Source organism: Cyanistes caeruleus, chromosome 10, assembly GCF_971803275.1.
Source record: "Cyanistes caeruleus chromosome 10, bCyaCae1.hap1.1, whole genome shotgun sequence".
In the NCBI taxonomy this organism is placed as follows: domain Eukaryota; kingdom Metazoa; phylum Chordata; class Aves; order Passeriformes; family Paridae; genus Cyanistes; species Cyanistes caeruleus.
This window is the reverse complement of record NC_141710.1, coordinates 7,686,552-7,706,812: the sequence shown is the minus strand read 5'-3', so window position 1 is coordinate 7,706,812 and position 20,261 is coordinate 7,686,552. Positions and strand designations below refer to the sequence as shown.

The 20,261-nt window shown below is 45.7% G+C and overlaps 1 protein-coding gene across 5 annotated transcripts in view; it reads left to right on the top strand.

Annotated features, from left to right (window-relative positions):
- Positions 1–4,197: 4,197 nt before the first annotated feature.
- EPHA4 (EPH receptor A4) overlaps positions 4,198–20,261 on the top strand; it is a 107,991-nt gene continuing 91,927 nt past the window's right edge. For 3 of the 5 annotated variants that reach the window (XM_086844810.1, XM_086844809.1, XM_086844808.1), the window contains exons 1-3: positions 5,714–5,900; positions 6,801–6,868; positions 11,231–11,894. In XM_086844810.1, coding sequence (XP_086700936.1) covers positions 5,738–5,900; positions 6,801–6,868; positions 11,231–11,894 — 895 coding nt within the window. In that variant the 5' untranslated portion in view covers positions 5,714–5,737. Of the gene's footprint in view, positions 4,295–5,713; positions 5,901–6,237; positions 6,730–6,800; positions 6,869–11,230; positions 11,895–20,261 lie in introns of those variants that run through there. The other 2 variants (XM_086844811.1, XM_086844812.1) reach the window with 2 other exon arrangements.

Genomic DNA, 20,261 nt, shown 5'->3' with positions numbered 1-20,261 from the left:
TTTTTTAATATTACCTGCAGTAAATTATGGCAGGAAACCTAAAATTCCAATATGAAAAAACCCCAAAAACCTGAGAAACACTTTCTTTTAATTTATATTAATTTTAAATTTATTCTGTTTTCACATGAAGGGCACAATTCTGCCTACATATTAAAGCTTAGTAGCCAAGCTGCTGGTAAAATTCGACTTTACTTTAGAACAGGCCAGAATCTGGTTCAGAATCTTAAACTGTGACCCTATTCTTGACAGAGAAAATCCAAGTATGCCTGCCTGTTTTTCCCAGTGCAGAAAAATGGGTGGGTGCTTTTAAGGAAGTCTGGATGCAGTTTTAGCTTTACCTTTCCAGTTCAGCTAGGGCTCCTCTGAAGCTGCTACAGGCAGATTCCCCACGCTTTCTGGCAGAGGCTGTTCTGCTGACGTTTGTTTCATTATTAATGGCACACGCTCCCTCTCACGGGCTCCGAGGAGCCCTTTGGAGGAGGCTGCCCATGCACATCCCCTCTGGCTGGGAGCCCTGGCCCTGCCAGAGCTCTCCCACCACCGCTCCTGCGCCAGCCCGACATCTTCATCCCACAAACTTTTAATTTCTGGAAGCTGACGCCACTCCCAAGCGATCCTGACTGAGTAAGAAGCGCAGCTGCTGAGGACAGGCAGTACAAAGACTGAGATATTTAAAAGCTGTTTGTAATAATGAAGGTGTCTATTAACCTCCAGAGCTTTAAATAACCTTCCAGTGAAACGTGGGCAAGCACATTCCTCTCCAGGTTGCCAAGCATCTGTGCACTGCAAACAACCTGCAGCCTTACACAGTTATTTGCTCTGGTTTATTGGTCACACTTTCACAGGAAAAACCTGCAGGTCTCTGCCTGCCCCCGGCCTTGCTGAGGGTGAGAGCTAAACCAACACCTCTGCTGCAGAGGTGGGAGCTTGCATTGGTTACATTTCATCTGCTTATTCAGAGAAAAGCAGTAATACCTGCTCTGACATTTTGGTGCATTTATTTCTCTTCTTCATCCATGCTGATTTTACCTTTTGCCAGTGCCCTTTTATGTTTATTTATTTTAGGAAACATAATCTGCATTGTAAACACTCCTGGATTTGTAAATATCTTTGCTGATAGGATTTCCTTTCATGGACCTGCCAGTGGCGGATTATAAATTTTAGACTGACTATGAGATTTGAGTTGCGTTGCCAGGACAAATGTAACAAAAGATAGTATTTAAATTGTCATTAAAATCCTGTCACATTTCACTTACGCTTCTCTAGTTTCCCTTAGCACTGCTGGTTAGAAAAGGCAAAAAAAATCTATGAATCTATCTGTCTGTATATTGTCAAGTCACACCGTGTGCCTACTCTGAATAAAGAGACTGTCACAGGTCCTGTAATCAGCATCAAGGCAGTAATGAATAGGAAAATCTTGTGATGATGATTACGATTAACAAAAGGAAGTGTAAATAATCTACAGTGCCTAAAGCTCACTTTTTTTTGCAGAGTGGATTTGCAAGTGAGCTATAAACCTGATCCTTTTCTTATTGAGGTCAGCAGCAAAACTCCTGCTAATCCCAGCTGAAACAAAATCATTCTGCCAGCTTGATGTTTATAGAAATGCATATTACCTTCATGGAGATGTTCTCCTGCTACGGCCTTTTGTATTACAGCCTGCAACTTCATCTAAAGCAAACATGACCTAGGAATGAAATCTTACTCATATCAGGTAAAAAGCTGTTATTCTGAAATAGCTGGCAATAAATTTTGTCAGGTAATCTACTGGCAAATGTTTAATACTCACAGATCCAAAAGAATCAGTAAATCCAGGGAGGGAAAGGCTGGGCACATCTGAGCACTTGTACTGGGAAGGAGCCGGCAGTGACTCTCTGGTGCCAAGCCTGATAAAGGTGAACCTTTGGGGCATTATTTCCTTTGACAATGAGACTCTGTGTGTGAGTCTTACACTTCCTGGGGTTATTTTACACTCTTTTGCAAATAGCCAAGTAGTGTGGATGTTGTGTGGGAGTGGAGTAAATAGGATTGAATTTTTGTAGGAAAAGGCTTTTCAGAGGAGACGGTGAATTTTTCCTGCAGGCTGTGGAATTGCATACTAAAGGAAGAGCTTGTGCTTCCTCCCCCCTCTGCTTTCTTATTTTTCTTTTTTTTTTTTTTTTTTTTTCTTCCTTTCCCCCATCTAAATGTAGTGCTGGGCCTCAGGAGGCCCATGAACACAGAGAGCTTCCTACTGAGGTTGTCACTTGACTGACAGCAAAAAGCTTCTGGGGAGATGGACGAGCATGAGTAGGTGGACATAGAAAAATGGAGAATGAAAAGATAAAGTAAAAATAGAACTGAATGTTCATCCAAAATCACAGCCCTTTCAGAGGCTTAATGTAACTTATAAATGTTGTGTTTGTGATTGGAAAAAACATAAAACAATTCTGAATGTATAAGCATGCATGTGTGTGAGAAACATTTGATATCCATTCAGTGTTCTGTTAGAAATTACATTAACTACAGAGATACATCTGAGACAATGCCCTTGTATCAATGCACAATTATTTATACACTAAAATATTCCCGCAGTGCTTCAAAATACGAGGAGAACAAACTGTGAGTGAGTAGGAAACACAACAATATTTCAGTCCTTCCACTTCGAGATGATTTACAGTTTCTCAGAGGCTCCGTGTTTGTGTTTTCATGTGCCTGTTTGTCTGTACCACTCCAGCCCTGATCTCTAAATAAGTCGGCTGGGGTTGACCTCTCTGAAGCAGACAGGATCAAACATTTAACACACTGTCATAATTGTTACAGTGTCTGAATACAGTTTCACTGAGGAGCTGAGACAAATACAAGGTCTGAGACAAACACCAGAGACGCTGGCTGTGCTTTATTGAGCTGCATTAAATTGACCATTTAAATGGTGTAAACTCCTTGATGGTGCAAACATGATTAGTCCCCATCAAAGCCAAATCACTCCTGATAGCGAGGTACAATAACAGAGGTTGGCAGGTTGGCAGCAGCGCACGCTGCTCAGGTAATACTCGTTTAAGACAAATGTAACAGCTCCAACGGCTGTAACAAAATTTTAAGGAATAAATTTTGATGTCAGATACTTTGTTAAAGGGTGGAGTTACTGGGTGAAGCAGAGAACAGGATTTAGTCCAAGTATCGATGACATCTGTTAAAACCAAGCTGGGCTTTTACGATTCGTTGAAATGACACAAAGTAAGGAAATTGTGATTATTTTGGCAAGACTTCTTAAAAAAAACCCACATACTGGAGCCAAAATATAATAGATTTGGTTGGATTGCAAACCTTTTATTTTATGACATTTGCAGGCCTTTTTTACATTGTCTGTGTTTATTTTATGTGACTTTTTAAAACAAATTAAAATTACATTAAATTACTGAAAAAAATTAAGGTTTCAAAGCATTTTATATATTTTTAATGACGACTGACTCTTCTGGCATTGCCACAAAAATAACTTTAATTAAAAAAAGAAGACGTTTTGATGCATCACCATTCCCATAAAGTTTCTCCTGACTCGTAGTAGATCTGTCAGAGGCATCAAAGATGTGAAAAGAAGAACATTCAGATAGTTTTAATTGAGGACTGCCTATATTTCTGTGTAAATAATAAAAAAGGCACTAAACCTTTTCTTCCTTCTCATTAGGCCAAGAATTCTTGCAGATAATTAAAGTCAGGAAGTACAAGTTTTAACAGTTGCATTGACTGTGCTACACTGGTTTCTAACGCCCATTATCCAAGCAGCCGCTTAAAAGATTTATTTTCTACGGAAAGAGAAAAACACACCAGCTATCTCTGCAGGGTTATCATTAAGGTTCTGCCAGTGGGAGCTCCAAGAGAAATGTTTCAAGGCTAAGGAAAACAATCTGAGCCTCAGAAATAGGAACCTCGTTGTAAATACTGTGTTAATAAACCTTCTTAAAAGCAGTTTTAAGAGCCAAAAAACCTATCCTCCCTAGATCTTGACCTAAAATCAAACCGGGTAAAAGATACTCTGTGTTTTAAGCAAAAAAGTGTCACCAAGGGTGTGTTTGTAAGTATTATGTTTCACAGATACTTGAATTCGGGGAAAAGCAGAGCGATTTAAAGAGAAAACAGCAGGTTCTGAGCAGGCGTGTTTCTCGATCCACAGAATTGTTAGTCAAACTTTAAGTCGCTTTCCAAGTATTTTTTTTAGCTAATCGAGCCTGGAAAGGGTTTCTGTGCGGAAGCTACGGCTAACTCTGGCAAGGATTCGTTTTATCCCAGACGGAGGAAAACCCCTCGGAGAGAGAGTGTGGGTGCGATTCCCCGAGCGCGGGGTGCCGGGATGCTGCCGGGGAGGGAGCTGCGTCCGCCCGGAGCCAGGGGAGTGCCGGGGGTGCCGAGAGGGCGCTGCGGGAGCGGGGGAGCTGCCCCCACGGGAGAGAGGGGGGCCCTCACCGCCTCCCAGTCTGCGGGAAACTGAGGCAGCGCCGCCGCCAGGAGCCGCGGCTGGGAGCGCGGGGGGCCCGGCGGCCGGAGCGGGAGGCGCTGCGGGAAGCGCCGGCTCTGGAGCTCGCCGAGGCTCGGGCAGCGGGACCCGGAGCGGAGGGACGGAGCATCGCGGGGAGGGCAGCTCGGGAGCTGCTCGGCTTTCCCCGGCCCCGCAACGCTGTCCCGGCAGGGGGCCAGCGCGGCCGGACAGACAGACAGACAGACAGACAGACAGACGGGTCCGGGGGCAGCTCTGTGAGTGGGTACGGACCGTCCAAGGACAGTGCTCAGCCCGCTGACGCTGCCTGACCGCCCCAAGGCTCAGCGGGCTTCTAAAAAACTACGATTTTGTTGTCAAGGCGCATTTAGAGAGTATTTTTTAAGAAGTGGGATGTTCGGAGCGTTGAAAGCAAAGCGGGGCTGCGGCCGCACAGCGCAGGTTCCCGGGGACCGCCTAAGGGCATCAGCCAACACGGGTGTCCCGGGCACGGCTCGGGTGGACGCGTCCCGCCTACGGCTGTGGACGAGGGGGATGTGCACGAGCCTGTCCCGATGGATTTTAGCGTTCAGAGGGAATCGCTCCGATCCCGGCTTTCCCAGCAGCCCGCCCCGCCCGGCCGCTGCCCCGGGGCATAAAAGCGTGAACGATTGGCACCTTCGCGGAGAGCGCCGAACGTCCTCTGCCGCTCCCAGGGGACCCGCACTGCCCATCCCTGCACACATCTGTCCGTCCCTGCACACATCTGTCCGTCCCTGCACATCCCTGTCCGTCCCTGCACATCCCTGTCCGTCCCTGCCGGGCCCCGGGGAGCCGCTGTTCCCGCCAGGTGGCGCTGTTGCTCAACGGTGGCGCCGTTCCGGGCCGGGCCGTGCCGGGCAGGGCGGCGGCAGCTCCGGGGATGCTCCCGGGACGCGGGGCCACCGCGGGCCCGGCGCGGGGCAGGTCCGTGCGCACACCGCGGCCGCGGTTCCCCCGCCACTCTGCCCCTCCTAACTTTGTCTTTTCGCCTTTTCCATCCTCCTTGGGAGCTGGGGCACTGTTAAGGCCGCAGACCCCCGCGGAGGGCCCGCCGGCCGCGGCCGCTCGCAGTGCCGCGGGCTCGGGGCCGCGCTCCCACACGGCCCGGCCGGAGCGCCCCTCAGCGCCCGGCCCGGCTCCCCGCGCCGAGCGCCCGCGGGGCGGGAAGGGGCGGGGCGCGCGGCGCGGAGCGGGCGGCGATTGGCTGCGGCTCGTGACGGACGGGCGGGCCCCGCCCCCTTGGCAATGTCTAGCGCGCGCCGCGCGCCCCATGTAGGCAGTTATTCCGCTGGGATAGCGCGGCCGGAGCGCGGCGGCATGGCCGGGGTCCCGATCTGCGCCCTCCTCCCGCTCCTCGTCGGCGTCTGCGGCGCCGTCACCGGCTCACGGGTCTATCCCGCCAACGAAGGTGAGGTTTGCCGGCCGCCGGGCTGCGCGTTCTCCCGGCGGGGCGCCGGGGGCGAAGTTCGGTGTCCCCGGGCGGGCGGCGGTGCCGTCCCGTCCCATCCCGTCCCCTCCCCGCCCCGCCGCTCCGCTCGCCGCCGGGACGGCGCTTGCCCCGCGCTGCCCCGGCCGGTCGCTGCCCGTCCGGCGGCCGCGGACCTGCCCGAGCGGCGCTGCCGGTGCCGGCACAGGTGTCCCGGAGCGGAGCGCAGCGGCCGCCGCCTGCCCCGCGCGTCCCCCCGCGGCCCGGGCCGCTGCCCCGGCCGGGCCGAGCCGCAGCGCTCCCGCGAGCGGCGCCGGGCCGGCCCCGGATCGCAGGGCGGCTCATGGAACCGGTTCTCCCGGGAGCGCTCGGCGGCTCCGCGCCGTTCCCCGGGGCCCCGGTTCAGCCCGTTCTGCGGGCCGGTCCGGGGGAAGCCCGCGGCCGTGCCGGGGTGTGGGCGTGGGGCGCCGCTCGCCTCGGGAGCCCCCGCCAGCCGTGTGGGTGCCCGGCCGCGCTCTCGGAAAGTGCCGGCTCTGAGCCCATCGCCGGCTGCGGGCGCGCTGTCCCGGGCGGCGGGAGGTGCCCAGCGGCGGGCAGCGCTCCGAGAGGCGCTCCGGTGTCTCGCAGGTGTGCCGGGACCCCGCCGCTCCCCTCCGCGCCCCTGAGCGGCTCCAGCGAGCCGGGAAACCAACGCGCCAGGCCTCAGAGGGAGTTTCCAAGTGTTTTTAAGAAATTGACGCGGTCGGAAATAACATTTCATTTCAAGTGGAAGGGGGATGCGATCGTGCTCCGCACATATGGAAACGTTCAGGTAAACCATTCATTTTAATATTGCCTTTTGGCAGCTGGAATTTAATCTCTTTTATTTGTACCTTTCTGCAGTTACCTTGCTGGATTCCAGATCAGTTCAGGGAGAACTGGGGTGGATAGCAAGTCCCCTGGAAGGAGGGGTAAGTTTTAAACCGCTATCTGATCAAAAGGGTAAAGGGGGTGATTAGTAACTTTCAGAGAGTCCTAATGGCTCGATTATTGTTGATTGTGGTGAGGAGGTCAGATTTCTTCCCTGGCTTACCAAGTGAATTACTCTTTGTTGGAGAAACTCTATACTCCCTTTGGATAGTTCTGTCATGGAATAAGTGGAAACCAAAAGGGCAGAAAAGAGGTTTCAGAATTAAGAGATTGGTTGAGGCATGGTCTTAGATGCCTATTTAAAACTGAAATACCAACAAGAAATGTGATCTGCCGACTGAATTGGCATTCTTGACTGCTATTATTTTATCTGTGGACTGTCTCGGCTGGGAGATGTTCAGGGCAATTGCTGTTCTATTTCTGGATGAAGGAGTAGGGATCAATAGACACGATAGACCTTTTGTTATGATGGGACAGCTGTCCTGTTTCAGAGTGTAAACATCGTGTGTTTTGGCTTCTGAACAGATAAATTGCAGCTCCCAGTGCTTGACTGTGATTCCTTGAAGTTTCTTTATATGTAGGTTTACAATTGTCTTGCTGAACAGACGGCTGCTCGAATGCACTGCCCAGTGGTGATGTGATGACATTAAGAGGTTCATTGCTGGGCTTACAGTCCCTTTGCTTAGAGGGCTGAACACAAGGTAGCTTTATTTTTTGGTTTGGCTTTATATTATTGTATTCTCCATGCTGCTCCCTCATCTGTGCCCTGACCTGCAGGGTGCCTAGTGCATCTCTGGGAAACTCCTTCGAATGTTGGACTCTGGAGTTGCTGGGATCTGGAGGAGACTGTACTTCATGGGACTTTCTTTTAATAAGCAATTAGAAAGGCTTTTTCTTTCTTCATATGAACAATTTAAGGAAAAATGCCAGCAATGCACACTAAACATGAATGTAAAAAAAAAGCCCAAATCCTTTTAATATTAAATGAGTAAAAGCAGCTTGGAATCCTTAAGCAGAAGTAACTAAGTTAAAGTGTTTGAAAAAGGAAAGTGCTGAAAGATCAGGACCTGTGCACAACAAAGCATTGGATTCTTCAGGAAACCTACAAATTTACTTTCTTTTTTGGTGTGCGTTCCCGCTCATAATTAGAAGAAGCAGAGCTAAGGAAACAGCAGTGAGCGGAAGGAATCCGAGGCTGCGTTGGCTGGTGATGCATTATGCATAAGCTCTGAATAACCATAACATGGGAGAATGGGGGATTGTTTTGCTCCCCCATTGTTGTTCTGGGTGAACTTGACTACAATCCTGGCTTGTGCTCCGCCTGAGCACACTGTGCTGTCCCCGAAACTTGGTTTTTCAGAGAGTGGGGATGTGATTGGCAGGCCTCTGGCAGCGCCCACGGTGCACACTCGGTGCTGATTGCAGGCAATTGCCCTCATCTTTTGACAGCGTGGAAAGGTACAGCTCTATCTCGGTGAGAGTCGGGCGTCCCTGTTAATCCCGCACCCTGGAAATGTCGGTTAATGAGACGGGGTCTGTCGGACACCTCTCCGAGGGATATCTGTGCTGTGCATTAAAACACAACCTAAAATACAAGTTTTAATAAGTCAGCAGTGGAATCAATGATCAGAGGACAGCTGTATATTATTAATGGCTCTTGGATTCCCCCTTTCTCCACATGTTTTTTTCTGAAAGCACCATGCAAGCTTGAGAAGGAAAAATGTGTGCTCTTATTGTGGACGTGACTCGTTTCACTAAACCTACATACGTGTGTTCTATTTTTAAGCCTGTAGTGAAAAATTTAAGAGTACATGGTCTGTTTCTGAGATACAGTGCTTGGAAAGCATTTACTTTGCTTCATATGCTGCAGATTTATTTCAAGCAGCAGAAACAAACTCCTTTATCTTCCTGGGAAGAATTTTTCCTTCAGTGTTTTTCTTTAACTGTGTATACTTTGTCTGTTAAAAAAAGGTATTTTTCTAGATCTGAACCACACTGTTTCTGGGGTCTGAGTGCTGTGTGGATAAGAAGGCTGGAGATCAAGATAGTCATTTAGCAGTGACTAGCTATATAGTAGCCCCAGAGGAATTAATGAATTGCATTATAAATGTAATTAATGATTTACTCTTGCTTTTCACAGTTGAAAAGCAGGTTTTATGCCCAGAATGTTTTAATCTGCTTCATTAAACTGTGGGAAGAGCTGTATTATAAAATTTAATTTCAGCTTGAAAGCAAAAAGTTACAGCTTTGACCACATACTTAGAGTTAAAAGTCATTTGCAGTGCCTGGAAATTTTGGTCTGTAGGGGTTTTTTTTCAGCTCTGTCAGAAAGATGCACTTGGGTTTGTTTTGTAATTTTGTGCCTTAATGAAATAAGAAGCCCAACTCTGTACATTTGTGTGCTGGTCAGCAGATGGGTGTGTTGAGAACACGATCCAAAAACTTGCTGAATTCAGTTGCTGTGTGTCTGTTGACCTCAGCGGTCTCTCTATTGAATCCTCTAGCAGCATCCTCCATTGTGTGAATGCACTAAAGGAAATCCCATCAACAACTATTATTTCCCTCTGCTTCTTCCTTTCTCTTGCACCACACACAATACTGGTAGCGTAGGCAATCTGAAGATAAGCAGAATGGAAAGTGATGGATCATAAAGACAATATTGTAACAGTAAACTAGCTCTGTGGTGCTCTAAATTAAACAAGTCTGTCTTCTTACTAACAATGTCTTACACTTTACATTGATAGATGACTTTTTAAGATATATTTCTTCCTTTTCTCTGGAAAGGAGTGACATGCTGAGTATTGATTTCCCCCCTCCTTCATTTTAATTTGCAGTTATCTCTAGGCAGCAAATAAAATATTATTCTTTCTGCTCCTAGTGACTCATGGTGCTAACTGCTGTCATTCTGTAAACAGATTCAGCTAAGCTGGAAGCTTTTTAAGTAAAAATCACTTGCATGAGAGCAATCCTTGTGAGAAGAATGCAGAATATTATACGAGAAGCCCCTTCATCTTAAGAAGGCTTCTGTTTATCAAAGCTATGGCTTCAGTAGTTCTGAAAAGCACTTCTGAGAAGTGTCTTTAAAGTTCTTACTGTTTTCTAAGGGTAATTTTATATGATTCATTGTATTGCCTGTAAACCTAGTCAGCATATCATTATCTCATATTTTTATAGGGAAGGATAAATTGAATAATATAAATTGAAGTGCTATGGTTTTGCTGTTTTGGTTTGGTTTTTTTTTCCTGGAAAGTTTTCTTTTCCTAATGCCCCTACTTTGCCTTCTCTCCCTGCCAGTACAGCACTGTGATAAACTTTCTTCTGTCTAAGAGAATACTTTGACCAGTTTTTTTCAGAATTGTTGAGTATGTGTACTTTCCTTTTCTGAGTTCATTATGCTGAACTCCTGCATCTCCTCATTCTGTACCCACCTTGGATTACATGTGTTGTTGTTGTTTCATAATCATGCTGCCTAGTTGGCACTTCTGAAGATGCCTGAACTTGATTTGAGGGGTGTAACTATTTTGAAGAATGCTGCTATCCCAATCTTTCAGCACTTTCTCTCTCTGCTAACCTTTTTGGGATTTTGATAATATGAATTTAGCTGTTCCCTGACATTTACTCCAGAAAAAAAAAAAGAAAAAAAGATGTGTAGTATTTCTCTTTTTACCTTCTCTCTAGTAAGTAACTGTTTAGATAACAAAGTTATGGCGGTGTTGCTGGTAGACTGACAATGTTGTCTCTTTACCTGTTTTTCCTTCTCTAAGAGCTACCCAAGTCAAGGATCTGGTTCTTTGTAGACAACTATTTCTGCTGCAAAATAGAATTTACTGAGTCTGTCTGGGATATTGGTAGCCCAGAAAAGTGGTTGGCAGATTAGAGGAAAATACAGGATCGCTTAAGAGCTTTTTTAAGTAAGTGGTAGCGATGCCTGAAATGTGATTGCCACTCTCTCTGTGTGACTTAAGCCGTGCTGTGTCACCTGTTGGATATTCCCAGGTGCAAGGCAGGGTCCATGAGATACCTGCTGCAATAAAATCCACTGCAGGTCAGTGCTGCTCTGTGAGTCTGTAAAGCTCTGTGTGTAGCCCTGCTCTAGGCAGTGTTCTGTGGACTGAGCTGTACTGCAAATAAACCTGTCAGTTGAGGGAGCATTCTTGCATTGGTTCAGAGGGCCCTTAAAACACATGCTTGCTCCTCGAGGCATGAGGGGATTTGGAATTTGTTTCTCCTGAGCAGGTGCTTCCTTTAATGTCCAAGTAGTTGAAGTCCTGGCTATGGCTTGGTCTGCTGGGCTGTTTTTTGGTTTGTTTTGCTGTAATGGAACAAGTGCATCTTGTTTTTTTTGTGAAGCTGTTGTTCCTTTTAATACTGATGTATTTTCCTCTCCCTTTTCCTCCCTGCAGTGGGAGGAAGTGAGCATCATGGATGAGAAGAACACTCCGATCCGCACCTATCAAGTCTGCAACGTGATGGAGCCCAGTCAGAATAATTGGTTACGAACTGATTGGATTCCCCGTGAGGGGGCTCAGAGGGTTTATATTGAAATCAAGTTCACGCTAAGAGACTGCAACAGCCTGCCAGGTGTCATGGGAACTTGCAAAGAGACTTTCAACCTTTATTACTACGAATCAAACAACGATAAAGAGCGTTTTATTCGCGAGAGCCAGTTTGCCAAGATAGACACCATTGCTGCTGATGAGAGCTTCACCCAGGTGGACATTGGTGACAGGATCATGAAGCTGAATACAGAGATCCGGGACGTGGGGCCGCTCAGCAAGAAGGGGTTTTATTTGGCTTTCCAGGACGTCGGTGCCTGCATTGCTTTGGTCTCTGTCCGTGTGTTCTATAAGAAGTGCCCGCTGACGGTTCGGAACCTGGCGCAGTTTCCAGACACCATCACTGGGGCTGACACCTCCTCGCTGGTGGAGGTTCGCGGCTCCTGCGTCAACAACTCGGAAGAGAAGGATGTGCCAAAAATGTACTGTGGGGCAGATGGCGAATGGCTGGTGCCCATTGGCAACTGCTTGTGCAATGCTGGCTACGAGGAGCGCAACGGAGAATGCCAAGGTAGGATGAGCCGTACTGAACTGTTCATTAGGGCTCAGTGGAATGCATAATTGAATCGGAGATGAGCGTAAATGGACCAAAGCCAGTGATTAGCAGCCCTCTGGGATGTGGTGGGACAGAGGGGTCTAATGAAGAAGTCCAATAGCTCCAGGTGGCAAGGCTAAGAATTATATAATGCAAAACAAATGATACTGCTGAAATAGGCAGAAGGTGAAACACATTTTCTAGCAGATGCCTAAATTTGATTTGGCTTGTGACAGTCACCAAAACGTGGATGACTGCAAAGCAGTGCAGTTGAGCTACTGTTATTTGAAGAGACAAATCTTTCAAGGGAACTTTGTTAAACACAGGAAATTCTGGCAAAGTCAACTTTGGAAAATGCAGTAGGTTAAGAACCAGTCTGGGAAGCAGGGCAGGAGTTTTAGCTGGATTACTTTCCCACTTTAGGAAGTGGAAATCTTTGGTGCTTTACTTGTTGCAAATTTCTAGCACTAAATACCCTTTGATATTTGACACTGCTGCCTTTGTTAAATATTTTCATTTCTCAGAGAGTCTCTATTGTCAGTTAAATAATAGAGGTGCTAGGATACTCTTAGAAATGCTAAAAGTCTCCACCCCACCCCACCCTCCCACACACACACATACACCATCCTGTGTGCTGCAGAATTAGGGATTAAAGTTTGTATAAAAGAAAGATTTGCCTAAAAGAAAATACCTCAATGCCTATATTCTCTTTGCATCCCTTTTCTGGATAAAAGAAGCTGTAGAAGGTTAGGGAAGGAGAGAAGGGAGTTTATAAATAAAATATCTTTAGCCTCTGCTTTGAAAGTCTTGCTCATGTAAGCATAAATTAAGATCAAACTTAAATGGATTCTTGCACAGGTCAGTGAGCTTAATTTTGCTGGGTGCTGAATTGAAGGTGCTCAGCTCCTTCTGGGATTTGGAGGCATGTTTTTAGAAAAGGTTCTTTGGAGTCGGTTGCCTCATCTTCATGTGTGTTTTACTAGAGCATTTTTATCATCTTGAGACTGAGGACAAGTTAGCAAAGCAAGTAACTGGCTCCTTCTGTGATGGACTCCTAGGAGAATGGTGTCTTTTGAGTGTCCTACTTGATTTCTTTTAAATGGTAATTTACAGTCAATATGAAGTTCATTATTATGCACTGAAATTAAATTTTGGTAGGAAAGAACTGCAATGTGTGAACTTCAGCCTTAATTTACTGAGTTTCTGCTCGATGACAGAAGCGTAATCTGTGGCATAGTGGCAACAAAATTGCCATGGGCTGAAATTACAGAGGACTGGAGGATGAGCTGCACAGTGACAGGGCATCCTGTCTAGGGTAAAATAATCTGATTTTTCTTGGTTTTTTTGTTTGGTTTTTTTTTTTGTTTTTTCCATCCTGTGAGATGGAAACTTGAAAGCCTGTTTGTCACCAAGTCTGTGAAGCTGTGGCTGTGGTAGTGCCTGGGTGCTGCTGGGGGAGCCCATTGGTGGCTGGGGAGATGCTCTCTTACAGCTCAGTAACTTCTGAGCAAAGCTTCCTGACACCTTACCAGCCTGGGCTGTGAGAGAAGAAAGTGAAGTGGAGAAGCATTTATTGGTTTATTGCACAGAGATGATTCCACCTTCTCTTAAAGGCCTATTAGGTCAGCACTGGGTCGCTCTGACCGACACAGATCATCCATTTTTCAGTGTCAAAGGCCCAGATGTGGTAAGCTAATTGTCCAGCAAATCCTGTGTTGGTCAGGGGAAATCTCTTCAGGTTTTGCTGATGGGCAGTGGTTATAGTGGCATACTTCTTAAGCTTATTTTTGTAGGTTGGACTAGACCTTGGGGATGACTGTCAGCTTACCTAAAGGCTCTCAGCTGCGTCTGGAGATGTTTGGGCTCAGGAAACCCAGTTCTCCATTTCCCAATTAAAAGGAAGATCAGGTGATGCCATATTGACAAAGGTGTTAGAAACATTCTGTCTCTTGGGCTCTGCAGAGTGAAGTTGGCCTGTGCTAGTCATTTTGAGAGCGTTGGAGCCAGCGCGTAATTGAAAGTGCTAAACTCATTTCATCAGCTGTTACTTGTGGTTTCCTTTTCTCACGTTTGCCATTCTCCAGCCAGAACAGTTAACTGGGAAGCTCCTCCTGATGAACTCATGAAGCTCACCAGAACTGTGCAGCTTCTCTACGGTTTCCAGCAGGCTGTTCAAGCAGTTTGGCCTTTGACACTACTGAATGAGGCTTCCCCTTTTCTTTCCACTCTTAGCTTAATCGTTCAGCTAATGTTCTGCTCTGACAGGTTTTTGGAGGGGAGGAGGAGGATGAAGTGCGAGGATTCCTGTGGTTTTGATAGAGAGGACTGGGGGCAGGGGAAGGGAGACTGAGTTTGGGAAAGGCTGTGATGTGAAAGGGCGCTGGTGTGGGACGGGAGCTGGTGAGCAGGTTCCACCTCAATTGTTTTTCAATAGGTTGGCTGTGGCAGGACAAATACAAGGAAAGGTCAGAGGTTGTCTGTTTCCTCATCCATCTTCCCCTGTGATCCTAGGGTCAGAGTTAGGATTGATTAAGATCTTAAATGTTTAACAAAAGCTCAGTGGGCAGGAATAGCTCTGGCCAGTGGATTGGGGCTTTGCACTTGTTGGGAGACCCCCAGTCTATGCTGGAGCTTCCTTGTCCTCTCCTGGGACCTGCTCCCTGCCACACAGTGCTGGGACAGACCAGTTGGCCCTTGAGTTGTCCTGCAAGCTGCTTCAAGTTCACTCACCCTCCCAACTTTTAAATAATACATTTTCCTTGAGATTCTTCTGCCTAATTTCTGATGTGTGTGTGGGAAGCGTAATGGAAAGCCTTTTCACATCCAAAGTTCTTGTAGTGGGAGTTAATGACTTTCTGACCTCAAGTGGGATTTTTGAAAAATTGTGTTGGTGGTATGGAGGTGTTTGAATATGATGACAAAAAACTGTCCTTTCTCTGACTGCTATTTTTTTTCCAGTTGACTTTATTGATGATGATTGTCTTACTGAGCATCCGTAAGTGTATGTATACATGCAAAAATGTGGGACAGGAAGGAAAAGGAGCAAAGTACTTAATCCATATTTAATTGGGAAGCTTCACAGGCCTGTCATGGCAGTGGTTCTGCAAAATTGGTCCTAAAATTGGTAGAAATTTTAGGTGAGCTCTGTTTCTTTGCTTGCTGTAGCAACTTGTATCTGTGAATTAGATGCCAAAAAAAAAAAAAATCCAGTTTGCTATTTCTACTACTGTTTATTCTCCCTCAAATATTTTATGTTAGTGGCTATCCCTTTAGAAGAATATGAATGTGGAATATTGTTGCTGGAAGGTGACTATCCCAAATAGTGGCACATCTCAAGGCTAAGGCAATTAGTGCTTTAGGGCAAAGCTGAGACATAAAGTAATTTTAAACTTCACTTGTATTCATCATTGTTATGCAAATTGTTTTGTTACACATTAATAAAATGTGGTTTGGATTTAGTTACGATTTCCTTATGATAAAACACGTATCTCTCTAACTCAAAGGAGGAGGGGGGAAAACAAGCAAGAAGGGAGAAAAGACAGATTAAAGAAGCAATAGACTGTAGCCATCTGTGATGATTTTGATGCTGTGAAATTACAAATCTCAATTTTAGACCTGCCATTTAGTATAAATATGTGAGACAGTTGAGATTTTTACTGTGATATTGTAAAGGTTATGAGAGCCAACAGCTTTGTCTTCATCTACACTTGCTTTTTCTGAGTTGTGAATTGGCCAATTGGCAGAAAATCCAGTGTCATTTAAAATATGGCTCAGTCCTGGTTTCATATCACTGCTGTTTTTAGAATTTTCCTTCGAACTTTGATAAGAGCATCCCTAAGAAGTAATAATTTGAATGATAAGATTCTTTTTATCTCAGAGGCTTTGAAGAGTGACTGTGATCATTGAAAGCAGCAGTTTGGTTTACATCAGAAGTGTACAGTCTAATTATATGTTTTTCTGTGATAAGATTCTTGGATGGTGGATTTTTTTAAGGGTGGAGAAGTAAAGTAATTTGTGTGTGCTTTCCCATTTTAGTCACAGATAACTTTTTTTGTCAAAATAGCACTGATGTACAGTCTGTCTGCACAAAAGGGTGATCAGAAGGGTGACTAAGACTGTGCAGATTTGAGATTTCAGAAAGATTTTTTTTTTTTTCAGGTTGATTATTTTTGGCAGGGGAAAAAAATGCACAGACCCAACATGTTACGTTTTAAAAGGATCTAAGAAGACGGAAGCTACAGGCGGGGCCTGGGAGCGATACTGAAACACAGTCTGTCTGAACCAAATTTAGTTGGTTCTCTTCTCTGCTGATTTGGTTATGTTCTCATGTAGCTCAATAGATCTTCCAAGGGTTGCTCCCTCTGTGATTTGCTTGTACCACCTGGTGCATTTCAAAATCTGCATTTAAATGTCATTGCAGGAACTCTATTGCTTTTCTCCTGCCTGGCCTCCTCAGAAGTCAAGTTACAGATGCCAAACAATTGTCCCTCCATGTATTGCTTGGAGAAAGGCTGTGATTGCTTCCTTTTGAACGTCTGACTAGACTTCTGCTAGTGCACAGGGGAGCAATATCTGGTCCTTATTCTGTGTGTTACTTGTGAAAAGCACAGTCCTCAGAACCAAAGCCATATGAGCTTTGTGGTGGTAATGAATTTCATGGTGTGTCTGGGTAGGCTTTAGTGGGACTTCCAGCCCATCTTCTGGTTTGTGTTCTTGTAGGATTTAAAAAAAAAAAAAAAAAAAGGCAATCCAAGACTTTCCAGAAAACTCATCCAGTGTGTGATGAGTTCAGTATTTAGATGTTGGCTGGGTAAGGGTTATTATCTGTCTAACAATATGCTCCACTGAGCTTGGTCTTTATTGTGCTTGTGAGTAGTGATTAAAGAAATGCTCAGCAGTACTCTAAGGTCTTTTGAGACTGCATCAAAAAGCCCCCCAAACTTGTGAGATAAATATCTTATCTGGTTTCGTCCCATTATGTGACATCCTTTTCACATGTTGCAGGGAGCAGGTGAGGTCACACAGTTTTGTGAATCAGAGACAATTAACACTCCCATGACTAAACGGCCATTTTATGAATATTCAGAGCCTGCTTCACCTCCCTGGGAAGCAAACATGTTGGTTCCCTTCTCCTTCCTCCTGCTAGAGACTAGGGAAGCTCTCCCTGTGAATGGGGATTGGCAGCTGTCGGCCGCTTTGCCTTTTGCATGCAGCGAATTCCTCATTTACATCTTTTGTATACACCCTCATGCAAAGTAGCACACCCATTTCCCCATTTCACAAAGGAGATAAGAGCTTCCTTTGGAAACGCCAGCCAAAATCTTCTTCTGTTTATGCAGAGCTCAAAAGATTTGGATTTTATGCAAATGAATTCTGTTTTGGTTTTTTTGAGCTCTTTGTTTAAGAGACAGTATAATATTTGCTCAGTGTGCTCCTCATGTCCTGACCATGGCTGGTTGGTGCTCTTGGGACAAAGTGCAGCTCCCTTCCAGCTGCTGTGTGGGACAGCGCTGTGCTCAAGCCCTGAGCACCTCTAAAACGATGCCTGGGAGTGGAAGCTCCACTTCTCATGCCTGGAGGGGCTGCAGGCCCTTGGGTGTCATCTCCAGATGTTCACCAGTGATGACCAAGCTCTTCTGTAGCTGCAGCCTCAGCTGGGGGGATGATGAGGTTCAGGAGGTGGGGTCCCCTCTGGGCTGTAAGTGTGCACTTAGGGCATGAAAAAGCAGCACTACAGTTCTGACATTTCCTATGCTTTGTGCCAAGTACCTGCTCAGGCCTGGGCTGGTGCCCTTCCCTTTGCTGTCTGGGCTGGCCTTGGCCCATGGTTATGGTGTGGTGAAAAGGGGCTCCCAGCACTTGGGTAAGTAAACATGTAGAAATGCTCTGCTGTCTTTATTTATTGAATGAAAATAATCTGTGAGAAAAGTTCTGCTTTCTTAAGCCTCATGATTATACGAGAACCCATATTTTATTTTATTTTTGGTTTTAGTGGCTTTCTTTTCTTTTTAACTTCTCTTTATTTCAACTTTACTTAAAATTGCCTTTGGCTTGAAATAAAGCTGAGGCTCATTAAATGCTCCCAAAACATAGGCTTGTTCAGAATGGATTTGTTGAAAGGTTTATTGATATAAGTTAGAACACATGCTGCATGAATGTACTGTATTTCTTTTAAGGACTGGTTTTCATTTTGTGTCTTTATAAATCAGTGTTATGAAATTGGGACCCCGATGGTGTTGGGGCTACATCCTATAAGAAACCAGAAGGAAAAGCATGGTTGTGGGGGGTTTTCGTTTTTGTTGGATGTCCAATTAGTGTTTAACTTGAAGGTAATTTCACAGGGGTAGTAAACTGCGCAGTGTGAAACCTGGTGGCGTAATTAAATGGAGGAAAGGCTCTTTAAAACAACAAAGGAACGTGCAAAAACTTTGCTTTTGTCCTAACAGTCACCCAGAAGGGGAGGTCATGCTGCTCAAAGTACAATATGGATGGGCTATTAAGGTTTGGAGGAAAAAAAAACAAAAAAAAAGCTATACTATACATTTGGTATTTGCTTTGGCTCATTTAGTCATGGATGCCTAGAAAAACCTCCAGTTACTGGTCTGCTTTTTCTACTTCCCTTAGATGGGTGGGTTTAAATCTCACTAACTTTTGAGTTAATCTGTATGAACTCACTGAAGGAGGTGTGCTGGGAAACAGGCTTTATATTCACTGGGGGCCTGGTGCTGCACAGCTCAGGCTGCAGAGGAGCAGCAGGTTCAGCAGCCCGGGCTAAGGTGGGGTCCTGGGCAGGAGGAGGAGGAGGAGGAGGCAGGATGCTCCTGAGCTGCAGCAGCCGGAGGATGCAGGGGTGAAGCCTGGGTAACTTTCCCAGAGGCATACCAGATGTCTGTGGCTGAGATAAAGGCTGAATGTAGTGTCCTAGCTGCAGATAGCTTCTGCCCCTCCTCACTTCTCAGAAGTTTTTGCTCACCTTTTCCTAATGAGGGACCCATCTTACACAGCCTCAAAACATCATTTGAGCTACTGTGATCAATACCTATTGCTTCTTCCTGTGTATGTGAAAGCTTTGTACAGCCCCACTACAAAGCTGCAGTACAGTGTCTTAATTACCCAGATAATCCTGTTTGCTTGTATTTTTAAACTATGGAGTGCTGGGTAATTATTCAATTCTTAATAGAAGGCAAATGGCAATGTAAACAATAATTAGGATGTTAGACTAATGTGCTTCAAAGCAAATTGGATTTTTTTTTTCATACTGTTCAGCATGAAGTCCCATAAAGCTGACAATTTAGTGGCAAGGAAGGAAGTTCCATTTTGCTTGTATTTTCTGGTGTTATCTCCTCATGCCTTGTTTCTGTGAATGAGTTTGGTGTGATGCTGCTGCCTGCTCCAGAGCAAAGGTCAGGCTGATAGTCAGTTCTCCCCATTTTCCTATTCTCTGCTGCAGCTTTTTGTCCCCTGCAGCTTCGGGGTTAGAGGTCAGCAGCATCCCGCATTCCCTCCTTTGCCAGTGTGGAGGGGGATGGCTGGTGTAGCCAGCACTGGGCTCAGTGCCTTGGGACTGTCCCAGGGTCCAGAGGAGAAGGGAGCAGACTGAGCTTGGGGACTTCAGCTCTTCCTGCGTTTGGAAATCAAGACGTATTTCAAGGGAAATTCAAGTTTTTGGCTCTCTGATCTTTGCAAAAACAGGGTAATATGCTGTGGGTGAGAGCCACAGCTCATTATCTCCCTTGGTTTGGAGAGCACTCCCGGGTTTCATAGTTCCTCTCAGGTTTTCCTAGGAGTGTGATATGAGCCACAAACACCCATGCAAAGCACTGAATTGATTTCTGTTCTGTCTGCAAAACTTGTGTAATGTAACATATTTCAGTAGTTGCCCAGACCCTTAATTAAACCCTGCCATTGTATCCATTGCTGGCATTGTATTTAGCCCGTGATTGAAAGGCGAGTGTTGGTAGCAAAGGCGTCAGTCAATAACGCTGCTGCTTCCCAAAATACTTTAATAATGTCTCTGTCACACCGAGGGTTTTGTCTGGCCTTCCCTGTGTGCTCTCAGCGGCCTGAAGGGACTGAACAATTGCCTTTATTTTCCCCATTATCAATGCTAAGAAAGGCCAAAATGTTCTCCAGTGTTGATGCTGAATTACAGAAATTGAATTACAGAAATTTAATTTTAAATACATTTTATTCTTCTCCTAAGAAGTGTGTGTGTGGGGGAATCAATGGAACAGTTCCAGAGGTTATGGCTGAATAGTTTTGATACAAGTACGGGCTATCTTTTTGTTTAAGTGTGCACTTAGAGGGTGTGGATTTTCTTATTTTACATCCCAGAGGGTTTTT